The sequence below is a fragment of the Lontra canadensis genome, unplaced genomic scaffold (assembly GCF_010015895.1).
Source record: "Lontra canadensis isolate GAN:19392208 unplaced genomic scaffold, GSC_riverotter_1.0 scaffold10, whole genome shotgun sequence".
NCBI lineage: Eukaryota > Metazoa > Chordata > Mammalia > Carnivora > Mustelidae > Lontra > Lontra canadensis.
Window position 1 is genome coordinate 27,764,263 of NW_022631004.1, and position 25,860 is coordinate 27,790,122.

Genomic DNA, 25,860 nt, shown 5'->3' on the forward strand with positions numbered 1-25,860 from the left:
GTTCTACTTCGGGTCATGGAAAGGGTAGGTGGGCATAGGGCATGGAAATTCAGCCTGAGAGGAGACGGTTGTGCAGACGGGGAAGAGGCACGAGGTAGGATGTGGAGGCAGAGATGGTAGTGGCAGTTGTCTAGTTGCACGGTAGGGCTCTGTTGCAGCGTTTGTAGCCTGGTGGTAAAGTTGTTAACTTGATTTGGTTTGTGGCACCTGTCCCAGACTGCCTGGTGTTAAAAGGGTGCGGCACGGGCTTCCTGATAAATAGAAACGATAATGGTCTGCTGTACTCGTCAAAAGCATTCTCATTGATTTTCCAGTTGAATTAGTTCAGCTTCTAGAGTTTGCTTAACTTTCATAGCACAGTATAATCAGTCTTTAAGAGGTGAAAGCTTGGATTTTGACTTCGAGAATATTGCTCTTAAATTCGCCCACCCTTTTCCTATATCAGACTCTGTATAGTGGCCCCTCTGAGCGTCACATAAGGACAATTAGTTTTTCCCCGAGTTTGGTTGTCCTCCAAACCTTGAATCTACACATGCATGGACTTAATCCATTACCCAGTAGCAGAGGTTAGGAAATTGCCCTCTTTTCACTTTTCATTCCTTTGTAACTGATAATAGGGTGGTTTGGCTCATTGGGTGATGCTGTATGCGTAAGTCTATTATAAAGTCTGTCTTCATCATTATCAAACAGTTAAAAATATAATTGTGTACGGTGCTTCTGTAAATATGTTACAAGGTACTGTTCACTATGTTTTGGAGTCAGTTTGTACTGTTGAGGGATCTTAGGCTGAAGAGTGCTTTTGAGTTTCCTTCTCTATTGCTGACCATCAAAAAACTATTTGTCCTGAAGTAGATTCTAAGTATTTGCTGAATGAACAGACAGCAGTAGTCAGGAGGCTGCCCTGAGAGCCATAAGGGTTTTCTGGGAAAGGGGATAATGTTCTAAGTTTGATCCCATCCTCCATTCTGCTCATCTGATGTCCCATTGTCTGGTAGCTAATTTATTTAGTTGACCCACTGTTCCTGAAATACACCAAACTGGCTGACCAGTGAATTCCAGTGTATCTAAAAAACGCAAGACAGATGTAATGGACCCCGGAGACAAGTTACAGAGGCAAGAATTCTAAGACATTACCTAGCACTTCCTTGGCAGTTGTACTGACTATGGTTGGTATGTACATTTTTATCCTTTCAAGTTTATTTTTTAAAATATCTAAAGTAGGACTTTAAAAGTTATAACCATTTACATTTTTCAAGGCCTTACTATCAGATATATGGCTTTTGCAGGTTCCCTGTAATCATCTTTGCTTTCCTTTTTTGCTCTGGCACTTTGGCAGCATTAGAAAGCAACTTAAGTGTGCTTGTAGATCTAGCCAAAAATCGTGGGTGAGGGAAGCGCTGGCTGGTGGCAAACAGGATACAGAGAGGTACTTTGGCTCTCTACACTCAATTCCTGTTACCTCATGACCATGAGTATTTTTGGAAAGTGGTCTGTGTCTGCAAGTGGTTGAAATTTCATAAGGTGCTAGAACATTTTTCTACTTGGGAGGAAAAAATCCCCACAAATTCTTAAGAATAAGTTCATGTTTGAAGAATATAAAACTCTTATTTCTTAGTAGGTTGTGACTTGTCATTAGAAAATTAACAACTGGGTGAAAGTCATTATGTCTTAAAAATATAAAAATGTAAAAATTTGACTCAGGGCCAAATTTTTGTTCCTCTGTCTGATTTATACTTTAGTGGCGATGAACCCTTATTTGGGCAGAGTCAACAACAAAAAACCAGAACCAAAACAAAAACCAAAAACTCAACCCCCAAAAGAACCCTGTACATGCATAATACAACTTAGTAGTCTGCCACAAAGACTTTAGGTGTTTTGTCTACATAAGACAGTCTGTGTCAGGGAACACTGTCTAAAGACAACTTGATTTGATTAGCACAGTACCCAGGACAGCCTAGAAACTAATTAACTCTTGTTTTAACTGAATAAAACCTCCACATGACTTCTTGGGGGAAACGAATGTTTGAAGATAACAACTAGCTTTTTAAAGGATGAATCATGTTAAATTGCTGATAAATTGACCAGAAAAAAGGTTTTCCTACTTGGCTGTTTTTTGGGTGCCCCCCTCTTCTGTCAAAAAAAGAACAGCTACATTGTTTAAAAAGTCTGATGTGGTTATGGAAGATTTTATTGCGGTTTGTCATGATGGGACTGCACACAGGGCTGCTCCAAGGCGGCCACCATCTATGGTGAATTTCTTGCCTCTGAAATTGCTTTTGTGGAAAGGAAAGGAGTGGTCTGGGGTTTTGCTGATCAAGCAGCATCTCAAGATAGTTGGGGGACGGGGGTTCTTCTTCAAGTACCTGTGAGAAAGTTTTTTTTGTTTTTTTTTTTTTTTTAAATCTTATTTACTACAGAATTACAATTTCAGGTCACTGGGGCATGTGACTAGAGTGCTTTGCATATTAATGAAGACTGACACTTTGTATTTCTTTTAGGCTCAGAGGCAGACTTAGCCAAGTTGACTCAATTCTATATGCCTTCTGGCCATGAGAATACAAATTTTTGCCTTCAAAATAACTTAGGACCAAGAGAGTCCCCACAATGAAACAGTGGTAGGATATCTAGATAAGGTGAGCAAGACTGGCACCTAGGGGCTCCTCGGTAGCTCAGTTGGTTGAGTATTGATTCTTGGTTTGGGCTTAGGCTGTGATCTCATGTGCGCGCAAACAGGGAGTCTCAGGGAGTCTGCTGGAAGGTTTTCTCCCTCTGTCCCTCCCCCTACTTGCACACACACTCTAAGGTGAATAAATCTTTTTTTTTTTTTTTTTTTAAAATAGCACTCTAGAGCCTGTGATTCATTGGATATAAATTCACATCAAGGTACAGTTACAATGTTCCTGGCAATTAAATTCTCTTCTAACTAGATACTACACAGTATGGGGATGAGAAATAGTCTTCATTAACTAGTTTTCTTCATTTGATAATTCTGGCCCATGAGGCCTGCAAAGTAGTATATGGAAAAAACTTATCCTTGAACTTGTCAGGGTCTAGTGAATGAAGCCAAGCCCACATAAGCCCACATAAGCCCACATAAGAGGTCAGAAAATTAACAAAGGGGTACCTGGGTGGCTCAGTCAGTTGAGCATCAGACTTGACTCTGGCTCAGTTCATTATCTCCAGGTCCTGGGATCGAGCCCCATGTTGTACTCCCCACTGCTTATCTCCCTGTCCTTCTGCCCCTCCCTCTGCTCACCTGTGCACTCTCTCTTAAACAAATAAATCTTAAAAAAAAAAAAAAAAACACAAAACTGGGCTTTCTGCAATTATTACTTCTCTGCTGGCTGCCATGTTATTACCTAGAAGAGGTAGCGTGGCTTCACCTTTATAGCTGTGGACAGTAGCATTATACCTATATCTGTTTCAATTAGAACAATCCTATTTCTAAAAGAAATGAAGTCAGACTTAGTTGAATGAGAAGCTAATTTTGCAAGGGTGAGAGGCACCTGTCATCCACTGGCTCTTACAAATGCATGTTTCAAACATCTTTGTGTGTTTCAAGTGAGACATGTCCCTACAGACACACTAGACTTGATCGCTGAAGCCAGGTCAGTAGAAACCATTGAAGTTTATTGGCGGTCACAATGCTTACACTGTATGCAGCAAACACCCTTACAAGTCTATCCGCAACCTGATCACGCAAGAAAGGATTCACCACACAGTCGCCAGAGGAGAAGGAAAAAAAAAATTAACAGGCTTGTTTTGGGGGGCAGAGGAGAGAAATAAAGATAAAACCTAATTGATAAGTGTCCCATGGGCAAGAGCTGAACTAGAGATGCGTACAACTAGCAGCAGCAATTGTGGAAAAAGTACAAGGCAAATAGCTTTCTCCATTAATTTTCTTCTGTAGGTTAATTTTTTTAAATATTCAAAACATTTATTATGGTTTTCATTTTATAAAAATGTATATTTTTAAGGGGGCGGGAGATTGTTAAATACTTCATGCTAGGCAGACCTTGTTATTAAGAACCCCTCCACTGCAGGAACTCCCTCCAGTTCATACATTCACGAGTGCAGGGTACGTATATAAATATCCACGCGCACACATCCACACACACTGCCTCAAGGGCTGGGGAAGACTCAAAGTTATCGGCCACGCAGCTAGGCCTCTGGTGGACTCCTCCAAATCGCTCACCAGGAGAGCAATGGGCTCAATTCCTTCTCTCTGGTCTCTACCTTTACAGAGACTGAGAACCCTAAATCACAGAGTTACATCCGACTTGTAAAAGCAAGAGGCATCTGTCTGAGGATGAGGATAAGCAAAGTGGGAGAAAGGATGAAGCTAAGAACACCAAACAGTTTTCAGCTGTCACTGCAAGAGGCCACGGGACCTAGGGCAGCATCTATGGTTGAAGGGGAAGGATGATGCTCCACATGGCTTAGAGTTCCTAATAACAAGGGTAATACAGTAACAGGAAGTGATAATTTGGGGGGCAAGGAAAGGGCAATAAGAAAAAATATACATTTGGAATTTTTAGGTTTTTTTTTTTTTTTTGCCTCTCTACACTGTGTCACTAAATATATCTCTGCACGTTCACACATCCTCGTCCAGTAAAGCTTCAGGCCACCAGAATACACATTTTTTCCTCACTCGCATACACAACCCCTCACATCAGCATTGGTGCACTAGACTCTGTAAAAATTTTTCAGTCACACTTTTTGTTTTTAAACTTGAGTCAATATAAACCTTGTTCAAAATGTTATGAAAAAATGTACATGTTTATACAAGGCAGGTTGTGGCAGGACACTGGGGGATCCCCCCCCGCCCCCTGGGGTGGCCCCAGGAGGAGGGGCTGGAGTCCCACACATTTGTGTCTCTATCTCCTCCCACCACCCTTCCCACCCAACCCCCCAGGAACCAGCAGCGCCCTGCCCCCTAGTGAGTGCACTCACACCCCTATTCCCTGGGGAAGTAGCCAGCTGACTTTGCCGTTTTCCCCACACCCCTGGAGGAGGGAGCCAGGGTCACCCAGGCCCTCTCCCTTGTAATTGTTTGCCCCTCTGGGCCAGACCAAAGGGGCGCTGCTCTGTACAGGTAGAGTCCGAGAAGGTGTCAGCTCATCATGTCATTGCTATTCACGCCGTAAGTGGAATTCTTCATCGAGTCGTTGACTTCTCGACGGAATGCCGACAGGTTCTGGGTGAACCTGCAGAGGGGATGCATGTAGGTTGGGGGAGGAGAGTAGAGGGGAAAGGTCTTGGCCTGAAACATTTCTGGCAGAGAAGCAGCTACTGGGAGGCAGAACGTATGAATCTGTTTCTACGGTCAGTTAACCTCAGTCTTCAGACCTTAAGGGAAACCTGGACTAGTTCTCCAACCCTTTCAACGTGACGACCCTGTGGCAGACCTTGAGATCTGGTCAAATCTGGGGCTTTAAGGGCCACCATGGGCTCATGGCAAAACAAAAGGCATCTGACAGAGGTGGGAAGTAACCCTCCCAAAGTGAGGGCATGAAGAGAATGAGGCTGACTTAATGCTTAACGCTGGAGACCTGTGGTATAGTGCTGTGCTGTCCAATATGGTAGCCACTCGCCCCACAGGGTCACTGAGCCCTTGACATGTGCCCAGTGCAACCAAAGAACTGATGCATATTAGCTGTAAGTTCAAATTCAGTTCCCCGATTGTACCTTAATTAATTTTAAATTAAAATGCCATTTTTCTAATTAATTAAAATTAAATAAGACTTAAACATTGATTCAAAAAAGCCTGATACTCAGTTGACAACCAGACAACTTCTAAGTATGTCTGGTATACCTGAATATGGGAATCTACTTTGTCAACTGTACATTTTATGAAGTCTTAATACAAATCAAGTGTCTCAAATGAATATTTAGCATCTGACTTGAGATGCCTTGTTAAGTATACAATACACAGGATCTTGCAGACTTAGTACAATAAAAAGAATGTTAAAATTCTCAATTTTAAAATAGGGATTACATATTATCTGCATATGTTAAATACAGTATATTAAAGTGAATTTTGTCTATTTCTTTCTACCCTTTTTAATGTGGCTACTAAAAGGTTCAAAAGTACGTACATGGCCTGCTTTTCTACTGGACAGCACTGCTTTGAGATGGTCTCTAGAGGAGTTTCAAGGAGTCTCCCCTGTTCGATGATTTGAGAAATTGCTTAGGACTTCTCTGCAGGGCCTCTACACTCACCTGTCTCTGTTTTTCGTAAGAAGATTTCGCTCGATCCCTTCCATCAGGTTTTCAAAACACAGATGCATAGCCTGCTGCTTCTCTGGTGGCTGGCTGTTCACGATACTGTTCCTTAGGTCAGAAAAATACTGTGGGGCAAGGGGTAAGACAGGGTAAGGAGAGGAGACAGGGATTAGACCTCCCTCATCTGCAGGGCTGAAGGGATGTTCTCCAAGACACGGAATTACCTACCCAAATCGGGTACCTTGTTTGTAACGATTTCCAAGACCATGTGTGTTCATCTTACTTAAAAATCCGAGTTTTAAATTTGTAAACACTCTTTAAGGGTCATCTGATCCAGGGTCTATTTTTTTTTTCTTTTAAAGGATTTTAAGTAATTTTACACCCAATGTGGGGCTTGAATCCACAACCCTGAGATCAAGTCACATGCTCACATATCAGCTGAGTCAGCCAGGTGCCACTGATCCAGGCTCTTCTACAGGAATCTCTGGACTTCCTTATGTTTGTGGTGGAGCAGGAACTAGAATTTAGGTCACTGGTGGTCTGCTCTCCAGAGCAGAATTGTCTGAATTGCCACACATGCTGACTTCTAACAGTTCAGTGATTATGTGCCGTTCAAAGAATGAACAGTACATGCTCAGAAAATGGGCTGTTTTCTCCTCTGTTTCACCACCGTGGGGCGTTCCTATAATGTTTCTCACAGTGCGCTGGAAAATGATAGCCAAACGTGTGTTTACCCATGCTTCTGGCTCTGGGCACCACGGAGCTGGCTCTCTTACCTTTTCATTAAGTAGTATCAAGCCAAGTAGGGGCCGTGACATTGACCACTGGTTCCTACAGTCTTCAAAGATGATGATGTTCAGCACCGTTGACAGCATCTGGAAATGCAGAATGAGGCAGTGATCTAGTGTGTAGCTACCCAAGACAGACTTACGGATTCTAAACAGAAGAGTTCATTGGGTTGAAGGCCTCTTCTGTCTAGGGTAAACCAGGCAAATAGTTTATGAAGTTTTATTTTAATCTTCTTTTACAACTTAAATTTTCTAAGGCATTTTCTGTCCTGTTCTTTAAATGGTTTGACAATTCCTTTAAAAACGGATCTTCCAAGTTCACCCTGATTTTTGTGGGGAATGGGATGAGTTAAACAGTGATCAGAGTAGGCAAAATCCCTTTACACTACAGCTCCCAGGTACTTGTCTCAGAGGAGACAGCTTTGTAACATTCTGGGAATGTGATGCGAATGTGAATTATTTCAGTGTTTCTTTAGAGAACAATGCAGACAAAGATGAGATTGGTTAAAATTAACTAGTAGCTAAAAGCTAAATCCATCCATCCCATTTCCTTATCTATTTTTATCTAGTATATTTTTGCAAATCTTACTTCTAGAAAGATGCCTCACACAAATAAAGCAATGGCAAACATATGGTTTGATCTCTGTGCGGTCAGTTATTTCCTTTTATCCTGTATTCTTGTTCCCATTCTGCAAACGGGACTACAAGCTTTACAGCTGGAAACTGCTAACTCACGCTCCATTTACAGCAGCGGGTGAGCCCGGCCATTGTTGTAGAAGGAGGTCGTGTCCAAGGCTCAGGGGTTGGGGTGACACTTGGAAAAGCAATTCAGAACTTGTTTTTTCCCAGATCTTTAAAATATCTGATGATTACAGCAAACTCAAAATCCACTGCAATTTTAAGGCATGAACTTTGCTTCGGCAGCATGAGGCTGGTGAGATAGGACTCCCCATTTTGCTTGCCCTTTCCTCTCTCAGAGAGGTTCTTGCACTGCAGGACCCCCACACGGCCGCCTGATGCTCACGCTCCGTACCTGCTGGATCATCTCTGGATGCTGCTGCATGATATGCAGAAAGCGGTCACTCTCCTGGTTCAGAGGTGTCGTCCTCTTCTTGGTGCTCCGTGACAGTTGCTTAAAGAGGTATGTCACGATGTGGTCTAGGCAAGAGCAGCAGCCTGTGCATACCATGGTGTCTGGAAGAAAGAGCGCAGGGGTGGATTACAGCAGGGGTATGGAGCTGCTGATGGTGACGTGGGCAGCTAAGGGACTGCCGTTAGCTGAGCTCCAGTAGAGGCAGAGGTAGAAGAGGTAGAAGTACCCCGGCAGACAGGGAACTGTCCCCAGCTCAGACAAGGCCTGTGCTTGGGTGCTTTCTGTTGACTTCTCACCCTCATCTTATAACAAGGTCCAATACTAAGCTTGAAAGTGAGCATGTGGTAATAGACAACATGCATTAATAATATTGACATTTCTGACTCAATGTGGTATAGATGTATATCTTCTGCTTCATAAAAAATAACGAATAATTTACATACAGCAAGTACTTCTACTGTACCAGATATTATGCTAAGGACTTTCTAATTTATCCTCTTGAGAACTCTGGGAGGTAGTTGTTCCATTTTAACAAATAAACCAGAGTTCGGAGAGGTTATATGACTTGCCTCCAAATCACACTGCTCAAAACTGGACAAGGTGTGATAAGAATCCAAAAGTCTTGAGTTACTGGGGGAGGCCATTAAAGCCAGCTTCATACAGCCTCCTGAAATTTCGAGTTTGTTAGAGGTACCGTATCCTTTATCTATGAAGCATTCTGCAGGGAGCAGGGCGGGCCTGGCGGGGGTGGGGGAGGTGCACACTCGTCTACACATTTTACAAAGGGGACACCGCAGCACAGCTTGCAGACAGAGCTCTGATGAGGTGAGGCACAAGCCAGAGGACAAAGGAATGAGCCCTTAAAAGAGTCAACCCTTCTGTTTCTGTTTACACAGAGGTCTCTCAATTTTCAAGAAGCTATAAAACAGAGCAGGGTCGGAGCCCTTGGCTGGACTGTCCCAGGTATGGGTCTGCACCCTGCTGGACGTCAATGCCAGTCAAAGCAGGGGCACGGAGGTGTAACTCACCACAGCAGGCAAACCGAAAGTCATTCTGTGTGCACTTGCAATATATTTTGATTATCTTACAGTTGACTTAATCTTCCTATTTGTTTTGCTCAGCTTAATATAAAAAAATGTATTTTGTTCTCTGAATACATGCATACCTACTGAGACTGGTCGAAGGTAGCCTAGGACAAAAGGGTTGGCAGGAGTCCAGTCAAGGAGGAGGAAAACCCCATGCAGCTGCCAGTGGGAGTGCCTTCCACAGCCTCCCTGTCCTCGGGTTAGCGCAGGAGGGCCCCAGCCTGGTCTTCGGATTTGCCCCGCCCGCCTCCCTCGGGCTCCCCTGTACCAGTGGGTCCTCTGCACCGGTGTGTCAGGTGTTTGGCTTTCTGGACTCTCTCTTGCCTGCGGGTGCTAGTACTTGCTGTTCCTCCTGCTAGGAAGCCTCCCCACTAACCTGCTAACGCCTGTCAGCTTTCTGGGCCATGGTTTTTCATCAGTGCTTCTGGCTAGCCTTGTTTTACCCCACTTGCTCAAAACCAGAAGTGTAGGTGTTCTTCCTGACAACTCTCACAGCACTCCCTCCTCAAGCCCCACTGTGGTGTGGAAGTAGGTAAGCGCAGTAAACAGGCACTTGTCAACCTGTCTGTTTCATCTACCAAATAAAAAGCTCCTAAAGGACAAGGGCTGTGATTATTAATAATTACTGTATCCTTAGTGCCTAGCACAGTGCTTGGTCCTCAGGATAGGGTCAGTAAATATTTCTGGATGAGAATATATCCATGAGTCATACAAACATACACTTTTGGATACAAGAGCAAAATCTTCCCTTTCTGTTAAGAGGTAAAAAGCAACCAATCCAGGTGCTCACCAAGTGCAGTAAGTCCTTCAGAAATGGAAGAGAGAATATACATGATGACGTGAGGTTCCAGGCTTGCGATAAAGTTCATGTGGTCCTGGGTCAGGACTTCCAGTAGTGAATAGTAAGACTGGCTGAGCTTGGGGTAGTCCTGTGGGAGAAGAGGACAAAAATCTGCTTAGGCACTGTGCACCTCAATATGCAGGGAGCAAGACTTTTTCTCTTTTTTTTTTTTAAGATTTATTTATTTGAGAGAGAGCACAAGAGGGATTTAGTACTTCTAAGAAATGAAAGTAAGAGCGGGAGACAGAATCTCAAGCAGACTCCCAGCTGAGTGCAGAGCCTGCTACGGGGCTTGATCTCATGACCCTGAAATCAGGGCCTGAGCCGAAAACAAGGGTTGGATGCTCAACTGACTCCGCCAGCCGGGCACCCCAACAAGGAGCAAGATCTTAAATAAAACAGCTCAGTTCCCTTCAGATGGGAAGACAAAAGAGCTAGTTAGAGTTAGCTTATAGTTCTCCAGAGAAACATCCAACCACAGTGTCAGGCTAAACAACCAAAAAGCGAGACCCCAAAACAAAAACACCTGAATACAATGAGGGGCTCAGATCTTGTCAACAAAGCTTAGTGCTTACCAAGAGGTCACTGTGGGGAATGGAGAGGAGCAGCTTGATGAAGGTCTGGAGAGCGTTGTCCAGGGCGTCATCCCCATAGAGACGGAAGACTCCAAAATTGACATAGCTCCCACTGAGGGCTGCCTTCAGCATGGAGAAGCAGATGGAGATGCCCTTGAGCTTCAGTGCATAGACCTGATCCTTTGGGACCTCTCCTAGTGTCAGGATGCGATTGCCTGAGTAGACAGACATGTGACATATACATGTATAAAACCACATTATTACTGATAGTTTAGGTCATCAGCTCAACCCTCCTACTGGGAGGCCCTCAGTGCCAGCTGGCCTTATAATACCGTTCTGGCTGGCGCCATGGCTTGCATACACTGCATACAGTGTGGTGACTGAGCTGGAATTCCCTCCCGGGGTTATCCTCCTCTAAAGCACATACCATACATTGTTATCATCTTGCTGGTTTCTCTGAAGAGTAAGATGCCATTGGGGGAAGAGACATCAAATTGTAGTCGCTGGGATCTGAGCAGAGAACACAGAGGCAGAGAAAGTCAGAGGTATGCTGCTGGAAGACTGCGGTACTCAGGCTCTCATCTAAGTACCCTGGGTGATTCTTTTTGCACTAAGATGTGCAGATTACCTATCCTAATGCAGAATAACCAAGTCAAGGATATTAGCCAGTGACAGAGCTTCTATCTTGAAGACTGACATGCTAGACTCAAGTTCTGCTTCTCAAACTGAAAACATTTAAAAGAAATGGAAGTGAGGCAGAAGATGAAACTACTCTCTTAAAATTCTCCATTTTGATTAAAATATGGCTTCTGCAATAGTCATTTCTTAGAAGTACTCAATCACATCCCTTTAGACATTTAACCTGCCTTTACCTTTATAGCTTCAGTGGCAACCAAGGGAGGGTACAAGCACTGTTACCTCTTGATAAGGAAAGAGGCGAAGGGACTGGTGCTGCTACTAGAGAAAGTGGGCGAGTCAAGTGTTTTAAACAACTTCAGCTCTGGGTTCCTGACTGTCCCCTGAACCAGAGCCCCTCTTTGCTTTGTGCCACCTTTTAATGAGCTGCTAGTTGGGACTTTTACTGACTGTAGTTGGTTAAAGCCTCAAACTCAGGAATCCTTCCTGACCCTTCTTTCCTTTCTTCCCCACGTTGGATCCATCAAGGTCTAGCACTACATAACGTGCCCCGAATCTATCCAATTCCTCTACGTTCTTCTGCTTCCACTACTGCCCCTCTACAGTTCCCTTCCTCACGTGGTAGAGGGATATCTTTCAGTACTGTGAACAAGATCCCTGTAATCCCGTGCCTCAAACTCTTGGGCAGCTTCCCGCTGGCACGAGAACGCCTGTGCCTTCCTCACTGCTGCTGTACTAAGTCACCACAGGGCTGGGCCTCCACCTGCCTTTGACTCCTCCCCTCCTATGGCCTCCCTCATCCACCGTGCTCCAGCCAGTGCATTTTCCTGTCTCCAGTCCCAATAAGCTCATCCCGTCTGAGGGCTTTTGTAGCTGTTTTCAGCTCCTCTGGTACGGAGGGTGGTCTTTTGTAGTTGTTTTTACAGTTTAGAATGCTCTTTCTCCTTATTTTTGCAGGGCTATCAGAGTCTCTTTTGTCGTTCAGATCCCAGCTTAAATATCAACTTCTCTGAGAGGTTGCTTCTCTGACCCTCCTCACCTTCAATTCCTCTGTTTTATTAACTTTTTTCTTCACAGCACTTATCACTATTTGAAATGATTTTCCATGCTTGTTTCACTATTTGTTCTCCCAGAACGTAACATCTAAGATGGGAGAGGTTTTGTCTGGCACAACAGCTAGGAAAGTGGCTGGCAGAGAGTAGAGGCTCTAGGCTCTTTGAGTATTACCTACCCCCTTACTAAAGTAGTTTTAAAAATTAATTCTCTCAGGGTGCCTGGGTGGCTCAGTGGGTTAAAGCCTCTGCCTTCAGCTCAGGTCATGATCTCAGGGTTACTGGGATCGAGCCCCCGCATCAGGCTCTCTGCTCAGCAGGGAGCCTGCTTCCCTTCCTCTCTCTGCCTGCCTCTCTGCCTACTTGTGATCTCTATCAAATTAAAAAAAAAAATCTCATAAATAAAATTAATTCTCTCAGGAGTGCCATGAGGGGCAGATACATGGACCCGCAATTCTAGTGAAGTCAAGGGGGTGGATTTTTCTCTTCTTCCATCCCTAAATTCTTGGGCAAATTTAAGATTTGGTATTTTGGAAGTCTGACTTACTTTCTTCTTAAGTAAATCATTACCCATCCAGCTGCACTTTGCCAGACAGACACCTTTCTTAAAAATGGATATTCATATACGTCTGGCATCACTGTCAATTGTCTTTTTTGAAATGTGAACTTTGAAATGTGGTGGACATGACACCATTACTAAATGTTAACTTTTATATGTGGGCGGGGAAATTGGAATACAGGTTGCCAGATTCACCTCTCGTAAAAATGGGTTATCTTAAGACTCTTTCCAAAGTGACTTATTTCCTGAAGCAGCTATGACTTTGTGTGGCTGGGACACCCTTCTTCCAAACAAACAAAAACATATACACATTAACTTTTAGAGACGTTTTTCAAATTCTGAAAGCAGTGAATCTTACTATGTTCTACAATCTGCCCAAACACGAGATAAAATCTCTTGTTCCAGAATTCTCTCAGATGAAAGGGCTGTTGTATCTTTTGAAAATCTTCATCCGGCTTACCTGTTATGAACTAATTCAGCCATCAGCTTGAGCACAGGAGTGGTACAGGCTGGATCATGGTACCATAACTCAATTGCCCGCTGGAGAATTGGCATGTAGGATGGATATCTGTAAGTGAAAAGCTAAGGAAGAATTCTAAATCCAGAAAGGTACAGAACTGAAAGTAATCTCTCTGCGCTGGTTAAGCACAAACTGTCGAATGAAAGTCTCCACCTGCCTGTCTCCTGCTTGCTAATCTTGTAGTCTTTCTCACCCAAAGGTGCTACAGGGACTGTGCGCTCCTGAAATTGTAATAAGCATCTAATAATGCACTGCCATTACATAATGACTTGGTCCCGAAGAGCATAATGTGTCTCACATTGTTAATTTATCTTCTTTTCCATTCTGTGACATGATGGGAAATAAGCTATTTCTGTTATATAACTATTGGAGAAATAGAGGCACTCAGCTTTGAAAGGATTTGTTCAAGGTTATGAATTCAAAGTTAGACTTTCTCATTCCTAGGAAAGCTATCTTTTTTTGGCAGATTGAAATGTCTCTTTCTCCTGACTGTAGCAAACTTCGTGTGCAGCAGTTCCATAGGCATTTATACCTGGGACCCAGAACAGAACGTGGGAAACGACCTCATTCGTTTGCCTGTCTGTCTGACCCAAGCAGGCAGCCCTAGGCCATTAAGCCACTGTGGAATGGCAGCTAATAAGACACAGGGCAGGTGTTTGGGGAAACCCTTCGCCTTCGTTGCCACCTTTATCCTCCCCCTCCCTCTCCCTTTCCTGATGACTCCACCGCCCATCCGCACTCCAATTAGGGCTTTCAGTGGCAGGCCTTCCTGGTCTGTATTAGGATACATCCACTCAAACAGCATCATGAAGCTGGTCTTGGCATTGAAGGCAAAAGCTATCCCTCTCAGGTCTCTTACGAGGCCAACCAGAGTTCGCTGTAGTAGAAGGCAAAAATATATTAAAATAAAAGAAAAACCAAGCCTATAACCACTTGGTGAGGATTTCACAAATGTGTAATCAAATTCTTCCACCACTCAACAAATACTCCTTCCCAGATATTCTGAACTGATCTCTTCCACACTAGGATGCATCTTTTTCACTTGGAAAATTAGTTTTGGAAGCTTGTTATGTACAAAAAAAGCAGTGATTCCTGGTCCATCACAGCAAAAACAGGTTGATAAAGTTTTAAGACACTAATGTGATAATTCATTACGTAAAAAATGGAAAAGCAAAAAAGCTTGATTCAAGAAGAGTTAGAAAAAAAGAAGAAATGGCCAAAACGTTTACACAAGAAGGGGGAGAAGGAATATATATCCTAAAGGTTGGTCCCACAACTAATTACAAAGGCCCCAGTGCCACAGGAAATCAACTGCAGACCCTGCTGGGAGGAGAACAAAGAAGGCTACGGGTTACCCACTCCTCTGGCTGGGGTGCCTGGAAATAAGACTGTGTCAATCCTGGAGCTGTAAAGGACACTTTTAGAGAAGAGACTGCAGCCTCAGAGGTCAGATGCCCAGCATCACGACGCTAGGTGGCAAGAGGGCCAGGGTTAAGACTCATACCACCAAGACTCCAAATCCAATGCTTTTTCTCAGTAGACTTTTACTTGTCCTATGGGCCCTGAACAGCAATAAAACTGACTTGAAAAACTAACAGTCATCACTAGGCTCAAGGACATGGCACATATGGATGTCCTGATTCATTGGTCAAAAATGATCGCACTTCTGCTAACATAACAGCCTGTTTTAAGCGAAGTTCTATTCCTAAACTAATATATAAGCTATTTTCAAATCTAAGACATGGTCACTCTAGAGACTTATTACATGAAGTGTAACAAAGACATGGATCATGCTTATAACTCATGGCCAAAATAGTTCTTTTCATAAATTTTACTTGCTTTGTATGGAACTAAAGTGATGGGGAAAAGCACGGCTATTCACTGATCTCCCTCAGTTATCCCGGAACCGGCTGGTACTCAAGCTCAAGTTACCGCCGCGCTCCACACTAACAGCTTTGAATGGCACCTATCTCAAGACACTGGTAGAAAGAGGAGAGAGAGCTGGACAAAGTAGTGTTGCTCTCTGACTTCCCTGATGATTTGGAGACAGAAAACAGCCTTTCTAAAGATGAAAACAGAATTTTAGAATATTAGGTAAAGCCTGGCATTTTCGGGACCATAGTCCTGGCTATTTGGTGACTGTAATTCAGCCTCAATGTCATTATGAACACTGCAAGAAAGTCCTACAAATACGAATAGCCTAGTGTTTTCTGGTTTTGGTGCAGAGACCTACATAGATAAGGAGAATAGGTGTGTGTGAAGATGGGGAGAGCAAAATCAAGAAATAATCATTCTGAAAGCCAAAATCAATAACTAAAGGTAACTTTAAAATTCCATATACATGGAAATTCACAAAGCCTTCTAAATGACTCCTGTCATTTAAGAAGAGATCTTAATGGAAATTAAATAATACAAAGAACTGAATGATAATGAAAATGTTACATATAAAAACCGTAGACTCCGGAGGCTTAGAGCATAACAATGTTAACATACTTAATACTATTCAACCGTACAACTAAAAATGGTTGAATAGTATTCAACTGTACAACTAAAAATGGTTAAGCTAGTAAATTTTACGTTACATGTTTTTTTTTAACAATTAAAAAAAACCCAACATCCAAAACCAACATGTGGAATGATATACCTAGAGGCCTAGAGGGACAGTTGTAGTTTTAAATGCTTACATTAGGAAAGGAGGGCTGAAAAGAAGAACAATGGAGAAACTCCAAGAAAAAAATGAAATAGAAAATATAGATACAAGAGGTTAAACAAAGCAAAAAAAAAAAAAACAAAGAAAAACAAAAAAAAACCCCCAACTATTATTTTTGCAAAGACTAATAAATACATCTTTGGCAGGACTGATCTCGAACAAAAGAAAGCACTAATAAGCAGTATTAAAAAATGAAAGGGGAACACAATACTGAAGATACAACAGAGATTAAAAAGGTAATAGGAAAACATATAAAATAACTTTACGTTAGAAATAACTACGTTATTACATTTGAAAATGTAGACAAAAAAATCCTAAGTGCTGCTTAGAGAACACATTTAAAGAACACATTTTAGCATAAAAATAAAAGACTTTATAAATCTACTGGTTCTTCTATCTCAAAATCCCAGGAGTCCAAGAGGTTAAATACAAAGTGAAATCAGTGGAAAATGTATAGATGAGCATTATTTTCTGCAGTTCTAGCTAATCTAGTCTCTGTCGGGGGTTGCCAGAAAGCAGAAGCTGGTCAACCAGTGGGTGAAGGACTCACCTTTGCCTCTTGCTCGTTGAAACTGTTAGTGCTAAACATCTGGGCCACAGCCTCAAATGCTCCCGTGAGTGGGAGCATGAACTGCTCGTACTGATCTTCATCCTCTCCTGCCAGGGAAACAACTAGTCTGTGACTCCAGTATTAAAAATACAAAGCTGTGTATGCAAGGAAGATAAGATAGTATGACAGGCGAGCAGACCCAAGGATAACTCAAGTAGGCCCCTTTACCATATACCCCATGGGTATTATTAGTAATTTCAGAATGAAATGTAAATAGATCATTTTTAATCTAGAAGAAGGCAGAAATCATCCATTGCACGGACATCCACATTGTTTTTCGACACTGAGCCACAATACCAGAGATTCAGATGTGTATAAGATACTACATTTTTATCTACTTCTCTTTAAGTGAGAGCTAACAGTCAGCTAAGAAAGGACTGAGCCTGGTGTATGAGAACCTGACGAGACTCATACTTGAATCGGGTGCTTGTGGAGGCTCTCTTCACGCTTCTCTTTTCACCCATCTTCCATAAAGCAAGAAGGTTTTGTAATGTTATGTGGTAGGATGAAATTTAAATAGCTCAAAATGAGGATGACAGCACTAAGTCTCAGTCATTAGTTGACCCAAAACTGCTAGTATCACAGCAGAGCTAGAAAGTTTCTTCAGCCCTGTGGGTTCACACGTGCTAGTGAAAGGAAGATTCTGTTGATGGTCTTAGGTGGGTTGTGCCTTCATTTGGGGTAGAGGGTTTACCTGGCCAACAAGATGCATTTAGGACTCTCAATTCTCCTAACTTTCAGAGAAGAAATATGAATAGGTTTTAAACCCACTGCACATCAGAGGAAACTTCTGGCACATACTGTTCTTCTGTTCCAGTTACAGGGACCATGATAGCATGATGTGTTCTTGGTGAAACCAGACTTATTTCAGAGAGTTCTGTTACTGTTGAAACAACAGGAAAGACCTCCCCCACATCTAGTTTTCTGTGCTCAAGTAAGAACTGACACCGCGCCAGACTGCTGCCGAGCCTCTAGGGTTTACTGCAGTACCTAAATCCACCATGAGGAGGCGCCCAAGTGCCGTGTAGAACGTAGTCCGACACCGCATGTCTGTCAGATTGGACTGATTGTTAATGCCCAGAAACGAAAAGTGCTCGCTCTATTGAAAGAAAAGAAGACAAGTTAAAAAGGTAAAACATGGGCACAGGCAAGCCAGGAATTTCAGAGTTACTGAGCCTTTTCAAGCTAATGGCTATCTTGTCATTCTTAAGAGTATGAGTTGTTGTCTACAACTAATTTATCTTTGCATGAATAGTAGTAGGCAGCATCAGCGTAACTCCGATCACCCCGCTCTCAGGAAGCCACTCAGATGCCCGTGAAGTGTGATCTGGCGGTGTGAAGGGAGTCGGGGAGCAGTCTCTGGCTGGGGAGGCACTGTGGGCCTCAACTGAGAACATCTCCTGTGTATGGCTGCAGAGGAAGCACGTGTGGCTGGCAGGAGAGGAGAGCCGGGAAGAGGAGCGAAGCACTCACCGTGTGATTGTTCAGCATGAACTGTACCGCACTAAGCTTCACCAGTTTCCTTACACTGCTGTACGTGAAGACAAAGAGAGAAGGTCAAGGAAAGTGTGTGCAAATGAGGCATCTCTAAAGCAGAACGCAGCTTTCTAGGATAAAGTAAGCAGTTTCTTTGCTGCCTTTGACTTCCATACCCAGATTCTTTTTCCTTAAACACTTGAATATGACACCTGCCAAATGGAAAAAAAGATGTGTTCTCTTCTAAGTGGTATTTAACTGATCAATGACAGAATACCCATACCAAACGGCCATCTGTAAGAAAAGAGATAAAACCCAGCAGTTTCCCCCAAGAATCATGAATATCCTAGAGTAGCTTCTCTCACTGGCGCTTCTAACAGGGAATTAAGCCCTAAACCCCTGCCTTGGGCACCCACTGTGTGTGGTGAATAAAGTTCTGTCCTATGCATTTAGAATGGTGCTAGCTATGTACAATCTTTGGGATGACTGAGAAAAAAGTAACTCATTTTTATAGGTTTTAGTCTCTTGCAGACCCCTGCTTGTGGTAGTCTGTCTCAGAGCAATTCAAACTTCATGGCAGACTTAGTCCAAGTCAAGTCAAGAAGGAGTGCAGCCACTACTTTTACTGCAGAGCCTGTAATCAGGTGGCTTCTACCAAAAGGCTGACAGACAATCAAGATGGACTCTGCATCAGGGAGGATGCAAAAATATTGGCTACGGAGTGTATACTGATCTGCTGGGTGTTTCTGGATCTTAGAAATAACCAGGGAGAATCTGTAGAAACTGTCGTGGGGTGGCTCACATTTAGTGTCTGGAATTATCCCTGGATTCTGTATGGGTGCTGCCTTTGGCTCCCAGGAGAATGCGGGATACCTGAGCACACATAAAAACTAAATGAAAGTGGAAAGAGCAGGAGGCCATGATTTCTAAGACTGTGGCAAACCACAGTTCCTGCTGTGCACAGAAGCCGGCTTAGAAAAAGGATATCCAATGGAGAGGTCATTAAGAAGCTGTAGTGTCTTAGAAGTGATCGGTTCACAGCGGCCCCAGTACTTCAGGTTGGTGATGCTGGAGGACAAAAAGAAAAAAAAAAGCAGGAGATACTTTTGATTTGCCTGGTTTCCTTGAGGGTTGGGAGAAGAAGAAAATCATCCATCAAGAGTCACCACACATCTGCATCACCAATTCACAGACATCACAACCACAAAAAATGGGTATAAAATCTCCGTACTTACATTTGGTTGACTAGAAAAATTATCCTTCAGATAATCTTCACTACTTGGTTCCAAAGCTACACTGGCCCATACCCAGGCCCTTGGAATTCTGGGGCACTCCAGGGCTGATTTCTGCAGCAAGGGTAAGAGATTTCTGCGGCAGTGATAACATGCAGACGTATGCAATTCTGCACCTGCACCATCCACTGTCAGCTGCAGAATTCTAGTAGCCCTTGCTTCCGGGTTCTTGGCTGGCAGAGTCCTTTAGACCCCCTTTGTTTTGTGCATCTTAAATTATTAACCAGCTCATGGATATGAGTGTTTAGGATTGGGATGGCTGGAAGGGGGCAAAATGTCACTTTGCACACAGCCCTGGGTAAAATATTTGGCTCCTAGTGTGTGCTTTGAGATACTGAGCTCCTAAAAAGGGGAAAATGTGAACAAAGGGGCATAACTTAAGAAAAAAACAAAAACAAAAACAAAACAAACGCAAAAGGGCCAATTAGGAGCTCCAACTTTGAAGACAATTCAAATAGCACTCCATTTTGCAGATTCAAGACTCTCAAAGGGTGTGATGCTTTGTGATAGGAAAAGCCTGTTTTAAAGTGAGGCTCTCCTCCTTGGGAGGGGGGCACCTAGTGGAAATCAGCGCCAGAAAGTGAATGCCCACTCTGGGCATCCTTCGGTGATTGGGTGAGAGGCTGAGCACCAATCATGGGCGGGAGGGAGGTCCATTTTGCTAATGCCATGACAGGGTTTCACTGGTGATTCCAGAAGCTAGAGATGAGATTCCACATGAACAAAATTAAATCCTTGCCTGTACAAGCCTGGAATGCTCTGGGGCCGGGCCATATCTCTAAGCACAGCTTGTCACACACTCAAATGCACAATTTTCTGACGCAAACGATCAATGCTAGAATACCAAGGCACTGGCAGCATAATGCCAAGATCACATTTTACAGTTGCAACAGGATTGCAAGGGACTCTTGCTGATGGCAAGCCAAACACTTACATTTTTCCTATGAAGACGCTCAGGACCATGGTCTCATCATTCAAGCACAGAACTTCTGAGAGTCGGCGGTACAGCTGGTGTTGTGTTAAGGGAAGAGAAAGTAATCAGAAAATACGGATTAGAAAAGTCACATTCCAACACTGTTTTTGTCCTTTTTCAGGGGTAAGATGTGGGAAGAAAATGGACAAAAGTGTAGGGGAAGTCTTTGTTGAAGGGGTAAACTAGTTTCTAAGTATTACTTGATACTAGGGAGATGCTGAGCTATCTTACCAGTACCCTTCACCCTGAGATAACAAAGACTGTCAAAACCTTCTGCTGTTCTGAACATCAATTCATGTACAGAGACTGAGAAATGCCAACATTGAGACCACCAGATGTTTTGACCAGCCATCTGTTAAGCACATGGAACACTAGAGAAATGGACCCAATTCTTGGATGAACCTCTCAAAATTCTACAGATTAAGAAGAGACATCTGGACCATCCTCACACTATAATCTGTGTCTGAACTGCTATCACATGTTTCTCAGCAATTCTGCAAGTGCAAGCGAGAACCAAGTGGAGCCAACTGAGCGCCTGTTACCTTAGAGGATTTTTGCACCTGGTCCCCAATGTAGATCTTACGAAACTGTTCAAAAAAGCTCAGCATGGCCAATTCTAGCTTCTCATTACCCGCTTGAGCCAGGCGAGAATCTGTTAGGTTCATCAACTGGAGCACCCTAGAGGAAGAAGAGCAATGATTCTCTCAACAGCAGGATATCCTGATTACTCTAGAAAATCCAAGCTACCCTCAAATAGGCCTCTGTGTCTCCTCTCCTTACCCATCCTATCTGAAAGGCATTCTCTGCAAGCTTAATACTCTGCTGAGAGAACAGAATTCTCCATTTCTGCCCCACAGGAACCACAGCGGAAGAATGAATATGAGCGACTGGTTGGCTGTTTAAAAGTTCCAGTCCACCAAGACTAAAGACTGAGGCGGAACTAACAGTTGGCTTAAAAACAGTGGGAAAACAAAACAAAACAAAACAAAACAAAACACTGGCACCGGGGTTATGACCTTCCTTGAAACTTTTGTGAGACCGTAAGTAAAGCAGTTTATTTCTGAGTCCCAGTTGCTCATCTATAAAATGACGGAGACTGGACTAAGCTCGTGGTTCTCAATCTTTTTTTCCCACAGAGCCATGAAGGGAATGGACACATGAAGGGCAATGTCCACAGGCAGGTAAAAGTTCCAGAGACCAAGAGCAGACATGCTACCCGTGACTTCATCCCTTTACCCCCTCCCACACCTTTCCCCCCCAAAAGAAAGCATACTGGAATGCAAGTGTGTGAATATGGGATGAATAAGAATGTTACTACAAGTTGAGTCACTTGTCATTCTGATGATGTGAGAACAGGTAAACTATTCTTGACATATAATGAGTGAGTAAGACTCAGGCATGATGCTATAACACTCAGTGTGAGAACCAGTATACAAGACACTCTCTAAACTCAACTTATATTATGACACACGTGCAGTATCACGCCAGCCTGCCGAATCAGATAGCTTATTAGCTTTCATCCTTATCAAATCTTTGCTGAACTCTTCAAAAAATGCCATCTGTGACATGCCATGGCAATTTTGTCAGGATTAAGGCACCTAAGGGCAGATGGGCATCATCTGCTAAGAGAAAAATGGGGATTTTTTCAGAATAAGAATTATGGACTGAAATGTCTAGGAACCAATCTATTCTAAGCCATCATGTTAAAATGTGTTTATCTCTAAGGAGAGCATTGGAAAGTTCAGAACCCTTCAGTTCTGGAAAAGTGTATGTCAAGAGATTTGAAAGGCTGTAGAAACTCTGTAATTCCATATTTGGGGATATCGGAACCATATTTTCCTCTTAGTCTTACTCTGCTATTGAAAAAGCAGTCCACATTTCATTAACTCTGAGATATTGTCCTTAAAACTAAAAGCTACTCCCTAGTCTGGTTTTCCTAATTCTGTATCCATCATTTCCTTGCTGAATTACTGTAAATGTTTGTTCAGTAAAGACTGTAGGTAGAATTTTTGCTGTATTTACAAAATGTCTGAAGCTGGACCTGTAACAGTCCTTCATTTTCTGGGCACCAGCTTCATGAGATTATATTCTATCAACAGGGAGGAAAGCATTAATAGAAGCATGTCAAGTTCCTGTGATGTTAGGACCCAAAAGGAGGGGTCTCGGTCAAAGCTGTGAAATGGAAAGACTCTGTGAGAACACCTACCGACAGACGAGCTCGCCATCCATAGCATCTTGCTCGTCAGTGCTGGCAAAGGAAACCCGGCCACCGATCACTGCGCCAATGATGTAAACCAGCCATGTCAGCCGTCCTGCAACAGGAAGAAGACCTGTTAGTGTCTAGACTCCAGCGGTCATTTCATTGATGAAATCTCCTCATAGTGAGGTGTGTTTCTTACTAGGAGCTTCTGTAATCTTAAGAACAGTATGGTAAAGCCATAGTGTCTAACTTTTCTTACTGAGCATAGCTACCACCCTGCTCTGGCAAGGGTGAGGCCAAGGGGGAAATTCAGTAGATAACTAACAGTCCCCTATGAGACAAGGTCATTATTTTCAGAGTCCAGTACTTTTTTTTTTTTTCTTTTTAAAGATTTTATTTATTTGACAGAGAGAGAGAACACAAGCAGGGGAGTAGCAGGCAGAGGGAGAGGGAGAAGCAGGCTTCCCGCTGAGCAGCAAGCCTGACACGGGGCTGGATCCCAGGACTCTGGAATCATGACTTGAGCTGAAGGCAGATGCTTAACCGACTGAGCCATCCAGGAGCCCCCGAGTCCAGTACTTTCTTGGAAGTTAAAAACACATCCACTTAGACATGATTTCAGTTACTCTCCCCTAGCCCTGTGGCATTTATTCATAGTATTCTTTTGTGTAGATGGAAGTGATGGATGATTGAAGAGTTCTTTCGGGGGGCAGGGAGGAAAGAGAGGTGGCAGTGAGTGAAGAAGGACAGACAGCACCACTTTTCAGGCTGCAGCACTGTCCACTCACCTTCCTGCACCGCGATATCCATCGGGCTGGCACTAGCACTCTGCAGCAGCTCCTGATAGGACTGGGCGGACTGGTCAAACAACTGCACGAGGAGTGCACATGTCTTCTCGTACTCACAACGCCCGATGGTGGACAGCTGGTCCAGCTGCTGCTGCACCAGGCCAGTATCCTCCAGAGGGTCTTCCAGGCCATCCCTGCTCCCAAGGGAAAAGGAAGGCAGCTCTCTTAAAAGATACCATTGATTGCCCCACTACGACACCTCTCCTTCTTCTGCATTTAGCCACCGTTTCCAATGGCAGAGGCCCATAGCCCAACACTACATTTTATCAAGAAACGTATAATATAAAAAGTGGGGAGATGGTGGTCAAAGTAAAGTCATGTTCTTTAGATACACTCTGTGAGTTGGTGTCTAGCTTTTGATCTGAACTCCTGCTCCCTTAACATTCATCTGCTCAATCCCTTCAGTCCTTTGCTTCTTACCCCAGGAGCTCTTGGTTCTTACTCTCTTGCTTGTTCTTGGCTCTAAGTACCTTTGGGACTACACATATCCTGTCCCTGTGTGGGGCCATCGTGGCCAGATAGGTTTTGGAATTCAGAGCTCTTCAGATTTTAAAGAGGCAATATGATGCTTCTAGCATGTGCTATGAACCCTCAATGGACTCTCTAGGGTAGCAACTACAGTATTCCTGTAGCAAAATGTTTAACCATCAGGAAGAGCCATACAAAGAAGTTTTCATAAATGCTCTAAATGGTCTCATATTAGCACATGTCAAATTTTGCCACCAAATGAGTTCTGTTTCCAACTTATGAGAAAATTTAGTTTTCAGTTCTTGGATTTTAGACTCACAGAGGAGGCACTGTGAATCTATACCAGGTCCTACCTTATATATCAGTTCCTAGACTTAAAAATCATGTTGTACTCCAAGCTCTTCTTCTGTTGCTACATCACAGTATGATAACGTAGCAGCTGCACCACCATGACCATCACAACTAGAGGTTACAGCTGTGTGTATACTATGGTCCACACACAGGGCCAGGACATAGTAATTTAATCCTTTTAATAACCTGCCCAAGAGCACACAGCTATTAACTGGCTATCCCAGCCCAGAGCCCACACCTGTAACCACTCCTCAACAACGCCTCACTGAAACCAGCTGAATCCTCAGGAACAGAAACTACATGGCTGATACAACAATGCTTTCCAGTAGACTTCACAAATACTTGCATTTTGAAAGGATTCAAGTCATCAACAATTGAGCCTATAACTCTTATGACAATTTAATGCACTTGACTCTGAGCCAATTAAGATCTGATTAAAAAAAAAAAAAACAAAACCCAGACCTTCAGAGTCCAATTCCCCTGAAAAATAACAACAAAAAATACAGATATAGATACAGATATACACACATACAAGAAAGGTCCCTCAAGAATAACTTCACTTTATATAGGTCATTTCTGAAAATGTCTAACATTTCTTTAGCTATAGACTTCTGGTCCAGTTAAGTCAAGGTAGACAGAAACCACGCATTCCTGTAACGCAATCGGCAATTAGCTGTGTAGGATTCTACCTCTTCTAGTAAGCTCTGGATGGTGTCGTCTTAGTTATCTACTTCTTTCTTCAGGAAACTAAAGCACCTATAACTTATACATAATTCTTATCATCTATAGCTTATAAATGTTCCTGTCATGTTGAAAAGGAATCACTGGCAAGGACAAACAGAATACTGATGATATACCTTGTATTCAAAGAGATCGCCAAGGAGGGCAGAAAAATGGGGTCGTGAATGAGGATGTTACAGAGAAAGCCTGTTCTCTCGGATTTTATGTTCCACCTGCTATTCGGCTGACATGAGGAAACAGCCGTTAACGGCATCAGCTCCAAGGAGGCCCATGTCAAGTGCGCTTTCACCAACTGGGTGTCTGACCTCTGGCAAGTCTGACACCAGGCGGCTGTCCCAGTTTCCTTACCTCAGGATGATGTGCACAGATTCCAAACGGGATGTGATATAGGCTTTGGTGACCTCAGGAGTATAAGTTTCCAGCATGTGGGGCTCTGTGGCTTTCACGTATGGCACAGAGGCTGCCAGCCGCTGCCAAAGGCTCAGGAGATAGTGCACACTATTTGGGGCAAATTCCCAGTGCTAAGGAAAACCAAAAGAGCAGGAGGCATATTTCTCATTTTTTATACACATTAGTCCCATGCCACTTGACACAAAGGATAAAGGCTTAAAAAAAAGAAAGGGATAAATGTTTATGGGCTTTGTTCTGTGCATGACAATTCATCTAATGTGCTTATTATTATTTTGGAGATTAAGCATCTAATAAAAAGAGCTGCTCTACACTGGTTGTGTAAGCCTTCCCACAAGGAAAGCCTTGTGTAAGTGGTTCTCAAACATAAGTATCCCTGAGAATCTCCTGGAGAACCTGTTTGACACAG

The 25,860-nt window shown here is 43.2% G+C and overlaps 1 protein-coding gene across 2 annotated transcripts in view; it reads right to left on the reverse strand.

The window, feature by feature from the left end:
* Positions 1 to 3,609: 3,609 nt before the first annotated feature.
* Positions 3,610 to 25,860, reverse strand: part of XPO7 (exportin 7) — a 38,249-nt gene continuing 15,998 nt past the window's right edge. For both annotated transcript variants that reach the window (XM_032855887.1, XM_032855888.1), the window contains exons 11-28: positions 25,392 to 25,564; positions 23,424 to 23,617; positions 22,642 to 22,747; positions 20,978 to 21,113; positions 20,397 to 20,470; positions 19,158 to 19,238; positions 18,168 to 18,231; positions 17,685 to 17,793; positions 16,635 to 16,741; positions 14,163 to 14,251; positions 13,315 to 13,422; positions 11,035 to 11,117; positions 10,608 to 10,822; positions 9,982 to 10,120; positions 8,047 to 8,207; positions 7,002 to 7,100; positions 6,223 to 6,350; positions 3,610 to 5,207 (exon numbers count right to left, since the gene is read on the reverse strand). In XM_032855887.1, coding sequence (XP_032711778.1) covers positions 5,114 to 5,207; positions 6,223 to 6,350; positions 7,002 to 7,100; positions 8,047 to 8,207; positions 9,982 to 10,120; positions 10,608 to 10,822; positions 11,035 to 11,117; positions 13,315 to 13,422; positions 14,163 to 14,251; positions 16,635 to 16,741; positions 17,685 to 17,793; positions 18,168 to 18,231; positions 19,158 to 19,238; positions 20,397 to 20,470; positions 20,978 to 21,113; positions 22,642 to 22,747; positions 23,424 to 23,617; positions 25,392 to 25,564 — 2,160 coding nt within the window. In that variant the 3' untranslated portion in view covers positions 3,610 to 5,113. The remainder of the gene's footprint in view (positions 5,208 to 6,222; positions 6,351 to 7,001; positions 7,101 to 8,046; positions 8,208 to 9,981; positions 10,121 to 10,607; positions 10,823 to 11,034; positions 11,118 to 13,314; positions 13,423 to 14,162; positions 14,252 to 16,634; positions 16,742 to 17,684; positions 17,794 to 18,167; positions 18,232 to 19,157; positions 19,239 to 20,396; positions 20,471 to 20,977; positions 21,114 to 22,641; positions 22,748 to 23,423; positions 23,618 to 25,391; positions 25,565 to 25,860) is intronic.